This window comes from Scyliorhinus torazame, chromosome 4 (assembly GCF_047496885.1).
Source record: "Scyliorhinus torazame isolate Kashiwa2021f chromosome 4, sScyTor2.1, whole genome shotgun sequence".
Lineage (NCBI taxonomy): Eukaryota > Metazoa > Chordata > Chondrichthyes > Carcharhiniformes > Scyliorhinidae > Scyliorhinus > Scyliorhinus torazame.
Window position 1 is genome coordinate 89,463,913 of NC_092710.1, and position 16,770 is coordinate 89,480,682.

Sequence of the window (16,770 nt, forward strand, 5' to 3'; positions counted from 1 at the left end):
CGGTGAGAACGGCAATGGGGCTGTCACCATAGCCTGTAGGCTAGTCCCCCTACAGGACGCCCTCTCTAATCTCTTCCACGCCGCTCCCTCCTCCTCGCCCATCCACTTACTCACCATTGAAATATTAGCGGCCCAATAATACTCACTTAGGCTCGGTAGTGCCAGCCCCCCCCTATCCCTGCTACGCTGTAAGAATCCCTTCCTCACTCTCGGGGTCTTCCCGGCCCACACAAAACCCATGATGCTCTTTTCAATCCTTTTTAAAAAAGCCTTCGTGATCACCACCGGGAGGCACTGAAACACAAAGAGGAATCTCGGGAGGACCACCATCTTAACCGCCTGCACCCTCCCTGCCATTGACAGGGATACCATATCCCATCTCTTGAAATCCTCCTCCATCTGTTCCACCAACCGCGTTAAATTTAACCTATGCAATGTGCCCCAATTCTTAGCTATCTGGATCCCCAGGTAACGAAAGTCCCTTGTTACCTTCCTCAACGGTAGGTCCTCTATTTCTCTACTCTGCTCCCCTGGATGCACCACAAACAACTCACTTTTCCCCATGTTCAATTTATACCCTGAAAAATCCCCAAACTCCCCAAGTATCCGCATTATTTCTGGCATCCCCTCCGCCGGGTCCGCCACGTATAGTATGTCTGACATTAGTTAATGGCTCGTCACTCCATGACGAGTTCACTTGTATAAACTGATCTACCCTTTTTTTTTGCAGAGAAGACAATTAAAACTGTGTTGATAAAAATATAGATTTCCTCACCAATTTTAATTTTCTAGGTTGCTTGTTCTCTGGCTCATCTATATGTTATAAATAAAACATTTCTGATTGAAGATTTTTCCACAAGTGTTAATGAGCCCACACGCATAGCTGCTTTGTCTGTTTGTTCCATCATTACCTAGGATCTCACCGAATCAGTGATAGTGACTTCTCAGATTATGATGTTGATGATGGTATTGGAGTGGTCTTGTCAGGTGGGTGGGTGGCGGAACATACCCTAATCTATGAATGCTATTTAGAAATTGCTTTTAGTATGGGGCTCTAGCCGGATGTCAGATACATTTCCAATCTGCCAGCTATCACAAATATTAAAATGAACTGTATACAAAGGCACAACTTGATTGATCGATAGTTAATAGCAATTACATTTATTCTCTAAATCATACCTATTCAAAATGTATCTGACTCTTTGAAGATGAAGTTTGTTTCACTGTTTAAAAACCTATTTAAAGGTGCACAGTTTATGCATGATGCATAATTTTGCTGAACACATTTGAGGTTTGTATTTTGGATTCCAAAATGTCAAAGCAAAACACCGCATAAAATATCTTGGATCAAGATTTTTTGATTAGCTTGGATTGATGAAAGAATATCATATATATTGAATTGACGCTATCTGTATATGGTACAGGTAGATTCTGAAAGAAATTCAGCTAAACTATTTCAAAACTGTTTTAACACAGTTGCTTAACAAACTCACATGTGAATTATGCAAAAATTATCTTTCGTTTTTTCTGTTATTGAGGTTTATGTGCAAGAAGCAACTCGGGTTCTTTTGTTATTTGTAGACATATAGGTCATCACATGGAATGTGGCTGTAAGTTTGCAAGGCTGTGCTTGAGATGTGGCAACTTGCTAGAGAAGGACATGTTTGGATATGGGGCAACAGCACGGATTTTGTGATTTGCACTCCCACCCTATGAGGTTCCATTGCAAAATGACCTCAAAGTCAAAATGCCTCTGAACACAATGATCTAGAATAACTTAATTTGGGAGGTGCAGCTAAATTGATCTTGTTCAAGAAGTTCTGAACTTTAAAGAGGTATGATTGATTAGCTTTCTCATTTGCGGATTGTTTTTTCTTGAATTTGCAGCATTTCTGAGCAAAGCCTTCAAAAGTCAAAAAAATGCTTGTGATAAGAAAACAATTAATTTGATTTAGTTTTTATCAGAGGCAGTATTTTGGAAATTAAGCAAAATGTTTACTACTATCTGCATATTAGTTTGCCTTTTACTACAAAATTTATTCAATCATTTACGCAATCATTTCTTCATCCAGAATTCTGTGGAATTTGCTGCCACAAAAGATAGTTGAGGCGAAAATGTGTAATTTTAAGAAGGAATTAGATTTAAGTCTTGGGGCTAAAGTGATCAAGTGGTCTGGGGAGAAGGCGGGATCAGGGTATTGAACTTGATGATCAACCATGGTCATAATGAATGGTGGAGCAGGCTCAAAGGGCCAAATGGCGTCTTCCTGCTTCTATTTTCTATGTTTCTATGCATGACACAAATTAGAAGATAATGCCCAACAATGTGGGTTCCCATATCAGGAGAGGAAGCAAAGTAGCTGTACGCCTCAAACCAAAACAGTAGTCTCGAAGTTTCTGGATAACGTTTGGATTACCAATCGGATGTACATTATTTGGTTACAGCTTAAAATCTTGATACTTAACTACAATTCAAAAGTTACATACAATATAAAGAAATGAGCTTTGGATTAAAGAACACGAAGATTACTCAAATACAAATTGTTTCTCGCTGTCTGGTTCTTTTTATCCTTAATTGCAATATGAAGGATTTTGTTCCATTTCATCGTGCCATCCCGTTCTCTAGACTGTTTGATAGGTCATCATTGGGAGGTGGAAGACAGCAGGTGCTGTTTCTCTGCAACTCCAATGCAACTTTGACTGTGAACATCACCTCAGTGTATAACAGCAATGCCGATTAAGGTTCATCAGATAAAAGATTATGGATAGGGCCTGCACCCTGCATTGAAAAGGAATGAAATGTACCGACAAGCAAGGCCTAACTTATCATCATGTCCTTATTCTTTTAGTCTCTAGAAAACCATTGAAATGCTTTTGAACTCATATATGCACTCGGTGTCCTTTCTTAGTAACTTATTCGTAATTTTGTCAGTATATTAGCATAGATTTTCTCATTCCCGATATTTTTAACCAATGGTAGTTGATTTATTTTTGAATAAAACCAGCTGGAAATTTTAACTCTAAGTTTATATTTTGTCACACCTGTGCTGCTTATGACTTCTGCTGCAAGCCTTCAGCATCCCAGCAACACGCTTGGATCAACTTTATCCATTTCCTTTTTCATTCCAAAACCTCAAAACCTTCTCTTTGCCACAATGAAAACAAGCTTTGAACTTTATGTTGCATGATGTTACATAAGGACAGATTTTTCACAAGGTTAGGCAATGAGTCTGGAAGACCGAGGAAACAACAATTCGAACAAAAAAGGGCACTAGGCAGTGCTCAAAGCAAAGAGTGAAGCAAATGAAGCAGACGAGCCGAGGGTACAGATATCAGAGCTATTACAGAAACATGGCTTAAAGAGGACATGAATGGCAGCTCAAATTCCTAGGGTATTCAGATCATAGAATTTACAGTGCAGAAGGAGGCCATTCGGCCCATCGGGTCTGCACCGGCCCTCGGAAAGAGCACCCTACTTAAGCCCACGCCTCCATCCTATCCCCTGTAACCCAGTAACCCCACATAACCTTTTGGACACTAAGGGGCAATTTAACCCCACCTAACCTGCACATGTTTGGACTATGGGACGAAACCAGAGCAACCGGAGGAAACCCATGCAGAGACTGGGAGAAAGTGCAAACTCCACAGACGGGCATCCGAGGCCGGAATTGAACCTGGGTCCCTGGCGCCATGAGGCAGCATTGCTAACCACTGTGCTACTGTGCCGCCCCATGGGATAGAGAGGAGGATAAAAAAGAGAGTGCCAATTTTGGTCAAACAAACCCAGTTCTAACTGAGGATGGTCGATATGTCTTAATGATCAACAAATGGGGCCATATTGATTGAGCTAAGGAACAATAATGGAGCAGTCACACTGCTGGGAGTGTCAAACTGTCAGAGGGAGATAGAAGGGGAAAAAAGAGGCAAGTCTCGGAGAAGTGCAAAAATAATGGAGTAGTAATAGTCGGGCATTTTAACCATTCAAACATTAACTGGGATAGTTTTAGAGTGAAAGCAATGGAGGGAACAGAATTCATAAGATGCATTTCAGGAGAACATTTCTGGCCAGTATGCAGTCAACCCAAAAAGAGAGTGCATTGTTCTGGACTTAGTTTTGGGATTTAAAAAAATTATTCATCATGGACTATTTTCATTAGAACGACGGAGGTTGAAGGGTTTCCTGATACAGGTCTACAAGATTATGAGCGACATGCATAGAGTGTATAGGCATGCACTTTTCCAGGGTGGAGGGGTCAGTCACCAAGGGGCATAGGTTTAAAGTCCGTGGGGCAAAGTTGAGAGGACATGTGCGAGGTAGGTTTTACACAGAGGGTGATGAGTGCCTGGAACGCGTTGCCAGGGGAGGTTGTGGAAGCAAATACATTAACGGCGTTCAAAAATCATCTCAACAAACACATGGATAGGATGGGTATAGTGGGTGTGGCACTAGGAAGTGCTGAGGATTTTTGGTATCATGACCAGTACCGGCTTGAAGGGCCGAAGGGCCTTTTCCTGTGCTGTATTGGTCTTCTTCATGAGATGCCGACGTTGCTGACTAGGACAGCATTTATTTAAACAAAGATGGGCAAGTAGAAGGAGTGGCTGCGAGAGAGAATTTTGGTGGTAGTGATCATAATTCAGTTTGTTTTTAGATAATTATGAAAAGGGAAAAAATAAAACAAGAGTTAAAGTTCTAAACTGGGGCAAGGATACTTTTACTAAGCTGAGGGGTGATTTAGCAAAAGTGAACTAGAAACATGTACTTGAAGATTATTCGGTCTCAGAACAGTGAGAGACATTCGAAGGGGAAATTGAAGGGGTTCACATTTAATATGTTCCCACCAAGAAAAAGAGTTGGAGGATCAAATCTTGAGCGCTCTGGATGTCCATTAGAATACAGGGTAAGATAAAGCAGAAATAGAAAGCTTGGGCGGGCTTCTCCGACTCCCCGCCGGGTCGGAGAATCGGCGTGGGGCGGCGTGAATCCTGCTCCGACGGTGGCTGCCGAATTCTCCGGGGCCAGTTTTCGGACGGGGATCGCGCCGGTCGGACAGCCCCCCCCCCACGGCAATTTTCCGGGCCCGAATGGGCCGAGCGACCACCCGTTTATGGCCAGTCACGCCGGCGTGAAATGAACATGTTCCATCCCGGCGGGACCTGGCTTGGAGGGCAACTAGCGGAGTCCTCGGGGGAACGCGGGGGGATCCGGCCTCGAGGGGGCCCCCCGCGGTTGCCTGGCCCGTGATCGGGGCCCACCGCGCCGACCTCTGTCAGGCTTCACCATGGCCGGCGCGAAGAAGAAACCCCCTTGCGCATACTGCGACGGTTCTGCGCATGTGCCAGGACACGCTGGCAGTCCTGTGCAACCCGAGCCGGCCGGTGGAGGCCCTTCGGTGCTTGTTGACACGGAACCAACCCCTCCAGCGCCGGCCTTGCCCCCGGAAGTTCGGTGGATTCCGCAACTTCCGGACGGCCAGACGCCGGAGTGGTTCACGCCGCTCCTGCCGACAGTACGGGCCGCCCCGCCAATTCCGGGAGAATCCAGGGGCAGCACGGTAGCATAGTGATTAGCACTATGGCTTCACAGCGCCAGGGTCCCAGGTTCGATTCCCGCTTGGGTCACTGTCTGTGTGGAGTCTGCACGTTGTCCCCGTGTCTGCGTGGGTTTCCTCCGGGTGCTCCGGTTTCCTCCCGCAGTCCAAAGATGTGCAGGTTAGGTGGATTGGCCATGATAAATTGCCCTTAGGTTAGATGGGGTTGTTGGGTTACGGGGATAGGGTGAAGAAGAGTCGTGTGCTCTTTCCATGAGCTGGTGCAGACTCGATGGGCCGAATGGCCTCCTTCTGCACTGTAGATTCTATGAATTATATGAGACACCGAGAATTCAATACTACAGAAAGCTAAGAGGAGGATAAAATGGATGGGAGAAGGGGGGGGGGGGGCGGGGGGTGAAATCAAAAATGAAATTAGGAAGGCAAACAAATGGTATGAAAGAATATTAGCAGCAAAATCAAGGTGAACTCAATGAAGTTTTTATCAATGCGTTGAGAGCAAAAGGATAACTAAAAAAGAGTAGGGCCCACAAAAGACAAAAAAGGTAACCTATGTGCAGAAGTATAGGATGCGGTATGGTTCTTAATATTATCTTGTTCCTGTCTTCACAAAAGAGGGGGCAATGTAGATATTGTATTAGGGAGGATGAGTGTGAAGTATTGATTTTGACAAACATTTGGAGAGAGGAAGTATTAAGAGAATTAGCATCCTTGAAAGTGGATAAATCACCAAAAGCCAGATGAAATGTACCCCAGGCTGTTAAAAGAAGCCAGGGAGGCAATAGTGAATACTCTGACCATCCTTTTCCGATCTTCACTTGATACAGGGGAGGTGCTGAAGGATTGGAGGACTGCTAATGTTGTACCTTTGTTTAAAAAGGGAGCGGGGGATAGACCAAATAATTACAGGACAGTCAGTCTAATCTTGGTAATGGGCAAATTATTGGAATCAATTCTAAGAGACAGGATAAGCTGTGACTGAGAAAGGCACGAGTGAATCAACAACAGTCAATGTGGATTTGGTAAGGCAAGGTTGTGTTTGACTAACTTGATTGAATGTTTTTAGGAGTATTGATGAGGCTGTAGTTCAGTGAATGTCGTCTACATGGATTTTAGCAAGGATTTTGACAAGGTCCCATATAGCAGACTGGTTTACAAAGAACAATACAGCACAGGAACAGGCGTTTCGGCCCTCCAAGCCTGTGCCGATCACGTATCCTATCTAGACCAACCGCTTGTATCCTTCTGAACAGGTAGACGAGGGTAGAGCAGTTGATGTGGTGTATATGGATTTCAGCAAAGCGTTTGATAAGGTTCCCCACGGTAGGCTATTGCAAAAAATACGGAGGCTGGGGATTGAGGGTGATTTAGAGATGTGGATCAGAAATTGGCTAGCTGAAAGAAGACAGAGGGTGGTGGTTGATGGGAAATGTTCAGAATGGAGTACAGTCACAAGTGGAGTACCACAAGGATCTGTTCTGGGGCCGTTGCTGTTTGTCATTTTTATCAATGACCTAGAGGAAGGCGCAGAAGGGTGGGTGAGTAAATTTGCAGACGATACTAAAGTCGGTGGTGTTGTCGATAGTGTGGAAGGATGTAGCAGGTTACAGAGGGATATAGATAAGCTGCAGAGCTGGGCTGAGAGGTGGCAAATGGAGTTTAATGTAGAGAAGTGTGAGGTGATTCACTTTGGAAGGAATAACAGGAATGCGGAATATTTGGCTAATGGTAAAGTTCTTGAAAGTGTGGCTGAGCAGAGGGATCTAGGTGTCCATGTACATAGATCCCTGAAAGTTGCCACCCAGGTTGATAGGGTTGTGAAGAAGGCCTATGGAGTGTTGGCCTTTATTGGTAGAGGGATTGAGTTCCGGAGTCGGGAGGTCATGTTGCAGCTGTACAGAACTCTGGTCCGGCCGCATTTGGAGTATTGCGTACAGTTCTGGTCACCGCATTATAGGAAGGACGTGGAGGCTTTGGAGCGGGTGCAGAGGAGATTTACCAGGATGTTGCCTGGTATGGAGGGAAAATCTTATGAGGAAAGGCTGACGGACTTGAGGTTGTTTTCGTTGGAGAGAAGAAGGTTAAGAGGAGACTTAATAGAGGCATACAAAATGATCAGGGGGTTGGATAGGGTGGACAGTGAGAGCCTTCTCCCGCGGATGGATATGGCTGGCACGAGGGGACATAACTTTAAACTGAGGGGTAATAGATATAGGACAGAGGTCAGAGGTAGGTTCTTTACGCAAAGAGTAGTGAGGCCGTGGAATGCCCTACCTGCTACAGTAGTGAACTCGCCAACATTGAGGGCATTTAAAAGTTTATTGGATAAACATATGGATGATAATGGCATAGTGTAGGTTAGATGGCTTTTGTTTCGGTGCAACATCGTGGGCCGAAGGGCCTGTACTGCGCTGTATTGTTCTATGTTCTATGTTCTATACCCCGTCTGTTCATGAGCCTATCCAGATAAGTCTTAAAGGTCGCTAACATACCTGTCTCAACCACCTCACTTGGCAGTGCATTCCAGGCCACCACCATCCTCTGTGTAAAAAATCCTTTCCCCGCACATCTCGACTGAACCTTTTCCCCCTCACCTTGAACCTCAGCCCCCTTGTAATTGTCATTTCTGCCCTGGGAAAAAGCCTCCAACTGTTCACCCTATCTGTACCTCTAATAATTTTACAAATTTCTATCAGGTCGCCCCTCAGCCTCCGTCTCTCTAGGGAGAACAATCCCAGTTTATTCAATCTCTCCTCAGAGCTAATACACTCCATACCAGGCAACATTCTGGTAAACTTTTTCTGTCCTATCTCCAAAACCTCCACATCCTTCTGGTCGTGTGGTGACCAGAATTGGACACGGTATTCCAAATGCGGCCTAATCAATGTTCTATATAATTGTAACAGAATTTTCGAGCTTTTATAATCGATACCCCATCCTATGAAGGCAAGCATGCCATATGCTTTCTTCACCATCATTTCCACCTATGCTGCAACTTTTAAGGATCTGAGGACCTGCACGCCAAGATCTCTCTGTAACTCTATGCTCCTGATGGTTCTGCCATTTATTTTATAGCTCCCACCTGAATTGGATCTACCAAAATGCATCAACTTGCATTTGTCCAGGTTAAATGTCATCTGCTATTTCTCTGCCCAATTTTTCAGCCTATTCATATCCTGTTGTATTCTCTGACAATCTTCATCACTATCCGCAACTCCTGCAATCTTAGTATCATCCGCAAACTTGCTAATCATTTTCTTCCATGTCATTTATATATATATTGCAAGAGCAGAGGTCCCAGTATCGATCCCTGCGGAACACCACTAGTTACAGACCTCCATTCGTAAAAATACCCTTCCACTACCCTCTGTCTTCTATGGCCAAGCCAGTTCTGGATCCATCCAGCTAGTTCACCCCTGACACCATGTGATCTAATCTTTTGCACCAGAGTGCCATGAGGGACCTTATCAAATGCTTTACTAAAGTCCATGCAGCCAACATCCACAGCCCTTCCCTCGTCAATCATTTTTGTCACTTCCTCAAAACATTCAATCAAATTAGTGAGACATGACCTCCCTCGTACAAAACCATGCTGCCTGTCACTAATAAGGCCATTCACTTCCAAATGTGCATAGATCCTATCTGTGAGAATCTTTCCCAACAATTTCACTAACACTGATGCCAAGTTCACTGGCCTATAATTACCCAGATTATCCTTGCAACCCTTCTTAAATAATGATACAACATTGGCTATCCTCCAATCCCTGGGATCTCATCTGTGGCCAATGAGGACACAAAGATTTCTGTCAGAGGCCCAGCGATTTCATCTCTTGCCTCCCTTAGTAATCTGGGATAGATGCCAACTGGCCCTGGGGATTTGTCTACCTTGATGTTTTTAACGCACCTAACACTTCCTCCCTCGTAATAATGACCTGTTCTAAAGTGTTTACACATCCCTCTGAGACACCACAAATCAACATGTCCTTCTCCTTGAATACTGATGCAAAATACTCATAAAAGACATCATCTACTTCCTCTGGTTCTGTACCTAATTTCCCTCCTTTATCCTTGAGTAGGCCAACTCTTTGTCTAGCTACCCTCTTGTTTGTAATATACGTATAAAATGCCTTGGGATTCTCCTTAATCCTGTCTGCCAAGGACAGTAAAAGCTTCTTGGATCCAGGGGAATGTGGAAGTTGGACACAAAATTGGTTCAGTGACAGGGAAAAAGGGTAATTATTGATAATCTTTATCAGAGCCACAAGTAGGCTTATATTAACATTGCGTTACTGTGAAAAGCCCCTAGTCCAGCGTCTATTTGGGTACACTGACAGAGAATTCAGAACGTCCAATTCACCTAACAAGCACGTCTTTCGTGACTTGGGACTTGATGGATGGTTTTGTGACTGGAAGGCTGTTTGCAATGGGGCTCCCAGTGCCATGGCCCCTGCTTTTTGTGGTATATAATTAATGATTTGGGTGTAAATGTAGGGGGAATGATCAAGAAGTTTGCAGACAACACAATAATTGATAGTGAGGAAGATAGCTGTGGACTGCAGGAAAATATCAATGGACTGGTCAGGTGGGTAGAAAAATGGTAAATGGCATTTAACCCAGTGAAGTGCAAGATGATACATTTGGGGGAGATCAAACAACACAAAGGTTTACACAATAAATGGAAGGATGCTGAGAGGCATTGAGGAAGTGAGGAGCCTTGGAGTGAATGTCCACAGATCCCTGAATGGAGCAGGACAGGGCGACACTCTGGTTAAGGAGACTTATGGAATCCTTTAATTTATTAGCTGAAGTATAGAATAAGAGCAATGGATTACACTGAAATGAGATAAAACAATAGTTAGGCCACAACTTGAAAACTATACAGTCATCTCATTACAGAAAGGATGTAATTGCACTTGAGAAGATACGGACGAGATTTACAAGGGTGGCGCCAAGGTGGAAAATTGCAGCTATGAGGAACAATTTGATAGGTTGGGGTTATAGAACATAGAACAATACAGCGCAGTACAGGCCCTTCGGCCCACGATGTTGCACCGAAACAAAAGCCATCTAACCTACACTATACCATTATCATCCATATGTTTATCCAATAAACTTTTAAATGCGCTCAATGTTGGTGAGTTCACTACTGTAGCAGGTAGGGCATTCCACGGCCTCACTACTCTTTGCGTAAAGAACCTACCTCTGACCTCTGTCCTATATCTATTACCCCTCAGTTTAAAGTTATGTCCCCTCGTGCCAGCCATTTCCATCCGCGGGAGAAGGCTCTCACTGTCCACCCTATCCAACCCCCTAATCATTTTGTATGCCTCTATTAAGTCTCCTCTTAACCTTCTTCTCTCCAACGAAAACAACCTCAAGTCCATCAGCCTTTCCTCATAAGATTTTCCCTCCATACCAGGCAACATCCTGGTAAATCTCCTCTGCACCCGCTCCAAAGCCTCCACGTCCTTCCTATAATGCGGTGACCAGAACTGTACGCAATACTCCAAATGCGGCCGATCCAGAATTCTGTACAGCTGCAACATGACCTCCTGACTCCGGAACTCAATCCCTCTACCAATAAAGGCCAACACTCCATAGGCCTTCTTCACCACCCTATCAACCTGGGTGGCAACTTTCAGGGATCTATGTACATGGACACCTAGATCCCTCTGCTCATCCACACTTTCAAGAACTTTACCATTAGCCAAATATTCCACATTCCTGTTATTCCTTCCAAAGTGAATCACCTCACACTTCTCTACATTAAACTCCATTTGCCACCTCTCAGCCCAGCTCTGCAGCTTATCTATATCCCTCTGTAACCTGCTACTTCCTTCTACACTATCGACAACACCACCGACTTTAGTATCGTCTGCAAATTTACTCACCCACCCTTCTGCGCCTTCCTCTAGGTCATTGATAAAAATGACAAACAGCAACGGCCCCAGAACAGATCCTTGTGGTACTCCACTTGTGACTGAACTCCATTCTGAACATTTCCCATCAACCACCACCCTCTGTCTTCTTTCAGCTAGCCAATTTCTGATCCACATCTCTAAATCACACTCAATCCCCAGCCTCCGTATTTTCTGCAATAGCCTACCGTGGGGAACCTTATCAAACGCTTTGCTGAAATCCATATACACCACATCAACTGCTCTACCCTCGTCTACCTGTTCAGTCACCTTCTCAAAGAACTCGATAAGGTTTGTGAGGCATGACCTACCCTTCACAAAGCCATGCTGACTATCCCTGATCATATTATTCCTATCCAGATGATTATAAATCTTGTCTCTTATAATCCCCTCCAAGACTTTACCCACTACAGACGTGAGGCTCACCGGTCTATAGTTGCCGGGGTTGTCTCTGCTCCCCTTTTTGAACAAAGGGACCACATTTGCTATCCTCCAGTCCTCTGGCACTATTCCTGTAGCCAATGATGACATAAAAATCAAAGCCAATGGTCCAATCTCTTCCCTGGCCTCCCAGAGAATCCTAGGATAAATCCCATCAGGTCCCGGGGACTTATCTATTTTCAGCCTGTCCAGACTTGCCAACACCTCTTCCCTACGTACCTCAATGCCATCTAATCTATTTACCTGGAGCTCAGCATTCTCCTCCACAACATTATCTTTTTCCTGAGTGAATACTGACGAAAAATATTCATTTAGTATCTCGCCTATCTCTTCAGACTCTACACACAACTTCCCATCCCTGTCCTTGACTGGTCCTACTCTTTCCCTAGTCATTCTCTTATTCCTGACATACCTATAGAAAGCTTTTGGGTTTTCCTTGATCCTTCCTGCCAAATACTTCTCATGTTCCCTCCTTGCTCGTCTTAGCTCTCTCTTTAGATCCTTCCTCGCTACCTTGTAACTATCCATCGCCCCAACTGAAACTTCACATCTCATCTTCACATAGGCCTCCTTCTTCCTCTTAACAAGAGATTCCACTTCTTTGGTAAACCACGGTTCCCTCGCTCGGCACCTTCCTCCCTGCCTGACCGGTACATACTTATCAAGAACATGCAGTAGCTGATCCTTGAACAAGCTCCACTTATCCAGTGTGTCCAACACTTGCAGCCTACTTCTCCACCTTATCCCCCCCAAGTCACGTCTAATGGCATCATAATTTCCCTTCCCCCAGCTATAACTCTTGCCCTGCGGTGTATACTTATCCCTTTCCATCCTTAACGTAAACGTCACCGAATTGTGGTCACTGTCCCCAAAGTGCTCACCTACCTCCAAATCCAACACCTGGCCTGGTTCATTACCCAAAACCAAATCCAATGTGGCCTCGCCTCTTGTTGGCCTGTCAACAAACTGTGTCAGGAAACCCTCCTGCACACACTGTACAAAAAACGACCCATCTAATGTACTCGAACTATATCTTTTCCAGTCAATATTTGGAAAGTTAAAGTCTCCCATAATAACTACCCTGTTACTTTCGCTCTTATCCAGGATCATCCTCGCCATCCTTTCCTCTACATCCCTAGAACTATTTGGAGGCCTATAGAAGACTCCCAACAGTGTGACCTCTCCTTTCATGTTTCTAACCTCAGCCCATACTACCTCGGAAGATGAGTCCCCATCTAGCATCCTCTCCGCCACCGTAATACTGCTCTTGACTAGCAGCGCCACACCTTCCCCTCTTTTGCCTCCTTCTCTGAGCTTACTAAAACACCTAAACCCCGGAACCTGCAACATCCATTCCTGTCCCTGCTCTATCCATGTCTCCGAAATGGCCACAACATCGAAGTCCCAGGTACCAACCCATGCTGCCAGTTCCCCTACCTTATTTCGTATACTCCTGGCATTGAAGTAGACACACTTCAAACCACCTACCTGAACACTGGCCCCCTCCTGCGACGTCAAATCTGAGCTCCTGACCTCTATACTCTCATTCTCCCTTACCCTAAAACTACAATCCAGGTTCCCATGCCCCTGCTGCATTAGTTTAAACCCCCCCAAAGAGCACTAACAAATCTCCCCCCCAGGATATTTGTGCCCCGCAGGTTCAGATGTAGACCATCCTGTCTGTAGAGGTCCCACCTTCCCCAGAAAGAGCCCCAGTTATCCAGAAATCTGAATCCCTCCCGCCTGCACCATCCCTGTAGCCACGTGTTTAATTGCTCTCTCTCCCTATTCCTCATCTCACTATCACGTGGCACGGGCAACAACCCAGAGATAACAACTCTGTTTGTTCTAGTTCTGAGCTTCCATCCTAGCTCCCTGAAAGCCTGCCTGACATCCTTATCCCCTTTCCTACCTATGTCGTTAGTGCCAATGTGGACCACGACTTGGGGCTGCTCCCCCTCCCCCTTAAGGACCCGGAAAACACGATCCGAGACATCACGTACCCTTGCACCTGGGAGGCAACATACCAAACGTGAGTCTCTCACACTCCCACAAAATCTCCTATCTGTGCCCCTGACTATCGAGTCCCCAATTACTAATGCTCTGCTCCTCTCCCCCCTTCCCTTCTGAGCAACAGGGACAGACTCCGTGCCAGAGGCCCGTACCCCATGGCTTACCCCTGGTAAGTCGTCCCCCCCACAAGTATCCAAAGCGGTATACTTGTTTCTCAGGCGAACGACCGCAGGGGATCCCTGCACTGACTGTTTTTTCCCAGTCCCTCTTACAGTTACCCATCTATCTCCAATCTTTGGTGTAACTAATTCCCTGAAGCTGCTATCTATGACCCCCTCTGCCTCCCGAATGATCCGAAGTTCTTCCAACTCCAGCTCCAGTTCCCTAACTCGGTCTTGGAGGAGCTGGAGATGGCAGCACTTCCTGCAGGTAAAATCAGCAGGGACACTAACGGCATCCCTCACCTCAAACATCCTGCAGGAGGAACATTGCACTCCCTTCCCTGCCATCCCTCTAACTTTCTACCAAGATCTGGCTAACAACTAAATTAAACTTTTTATATTAAAAAAAATATATAATAAAATATGGTACTTACCTCACACCAATGGGTTTCCTCTCCACCAGAATTTATTGGTGAGGGTCTTCCCAGAAGTCCGCGGGTCGACTTCCTGTTCCCACCTTAAACACTAAAATTAAAAATAAAATTTAAAGGAGAGACTTACTTCCCAGAAATCACTTCCGCACTGCCCCCGCTGAAATGGACTAGCCTGCTCCGCTCCTGCTGAAATTGACTTGGCCTGCAAGGTAAGTAAGTTGTTCATCAGTACTTACCTCACCCCAGGCAGCGACCTTTTAAACGGTCCCCTCTGCCTCGCAGCTCCCGCGCTTTTTCAAATTCCCGCGCTGTTTCTAAGGTCCCAGCTCTCGCTCCCGAACTAAACAGCTGACCTGCAAGGTAAGTAAGTTAATCAGTACTTACCTCACCCCAGGCAGCGACCTTTTAAACGGCCCCCTCTGCCTCGCAGCTCCCGCTCTGTTTCAAATTCCCGCGCTGTTTCTAAGGTCCCAGCTCTCACTCCCGAACTAAACAGCTGACCTGCAAGGTAAGTAAGTTAATTAGTCAAGGTTATTTACCTTGGAGGCTGAGGGGAGATTTGATTGAGGTGTACAAAATTGCGAGGCGCCTGGACAGAGTGGATGGGAAGGACTGATTTCCTGTTGGAGAAAGGTCAGTGACTAGGGAGCACAGATTTAAAGTGATTGGGAGAAGGATTAATGGGAGACATTTTCACCCAGAGGGTTGTGGGGGTCTAGAACTCACGAACTAGAAGGGTAATAGAGGTAGAAACCCTCAACTTCTTCAAAAGGTGTCTGAATAGGCACCTCAAGTCCTGTAACTTTCAAGATGACAGACCAAGAGTTGAAAAATGGGATTAGAATAGGTGGTTCCTTTCTTGGCCAGCATAGACACATGGGCCATTAATTTTTCTCCATTTCCAAATGTTCTAATTATTTGAAGAAGAGGTACATGCAAGGTGTGTGGCGATGGTAGTGGTGTGACAGTACATGGATTGCTCCTTAAGAGAGCCAACATGGTGAGCCTAATGGCCTCTTCTGTGCTGCAATGATTCGATGATATGACCGGAAGTCAGTTAATTGTAAATATTAGGAAATGGTGAAAAAATCCAATACTCAATTTTTAATGAGTAATTTAGAAATAGAGAAGAAATCATTTATGAAACGCTGTTGAAAGTTGCTTTGTATGTACTCCCATTGACAAACAATCGGTGCCTGACAGGCTGGAGAGCCTTGATTTGGCCTGGACGGAGTAAACTTCGGGCGGAATTCTCTCATCCCACCCACAGTGGGTGTGGTGGTGGGCAGGAGCAGAGAATCCAGCGGGAGTGAAAATTCAGAAACCCACCGTGATCAAATCGCGTTGTAATTTTCCCTATGGCAGGTTAGTGGCAGGTCGCTCTTCCCACTGTCTGCCGGCGTGAATGCCATTGCATTAATTTGCATCTCATGAATGCTCATTAAAACAGCAGCCCATCTCCATCCTATCAGGCCTTTCAATCTTCCTTCACACCAGCGTAAAAGTTTGTTGGTGTAAAACGTGATCGCTAAAAGGTGACTTGCACCAATTCGCAAGAGACTTCGCGTTGGGTGCAACAAAACCTACCTACCATGGTGCTGTACTGCTCCTGATGCACTGTCGGGGAAGACCGGTTCCTGTCCTCCATCTCCATGCCGAGCTGGTCTTCATTGACAGCACAGTCCTGACTCATCCACCCTCCTGGGTCACTATCTGGGGTCAGTACTGCACCTGGAGTTATGGATACAGTGGTCTCCTTCCTCCTGTGCCACAAACCAGCGTCTATCTGGATAGCACTGTGCTGCGAGACTCATGCAACCACCACAACGAAGGCCCGAAGTTCAACCGGAGGAACGAGATGAAACTGGGAGGTGGGTGGGAGGAGCCTGATGGAGACAGAGGGGGTAATGTGGAAAGAAAGCTGTGCAAACCGGCAGGGGGGGAGGCTGACAATGCCAGGCAGGGATGGGGGTTGGGGGGGAGGGCAAGGAGCAGAATGAAAAAGACCAACAATGAAAGGCAGAGGGAAGATCGAGCAGAGGGAGTTGGACCCCAACAAGACTGCATGAAACACAGACAATCAGAGGACCTACGGGGACAGCATATGTGTTACTGGAATGGTTGCACGCACACTGCAGATTATGGGGTGGGGGTCTGGTCATGTGACACCTTAGGGATGGTTGAGGTAGCAGTGGTTATTGAAGTTTACTGTTGTCCATAGTCCTCTTTGGAAACGGAAACGTGCTCAATG

At 45.6% G+C, this 16,770-nt stretch overlaps 1 protein-coding gene across 5 annotated transcripts in view; it reads left to right on the plus strand.

Annotated features, from left to right (window-relative positions):
• The window catches only part of rims1a (regulating synaptic membrane exocytosis 1a), a 1,446,068-nt gene that overhangs the window by 1,083,374 nt on the left and 345,924 nt on the right, over nt 1-16,770 (plus strand). For all 5 annotated transcript variants that reach the window (XM_072498344.1, XM_072498345.1, XM_072498346.1 and 2 more), the window contains exon 15: nt 916-987. In XM_072498344.1, the coding sequence (XP_072354445.1) occupies nt 916-987 (72 nt within the window). The remainder of the gene's footprint in view (nt 1-915; nt 988-16,770) is intronic.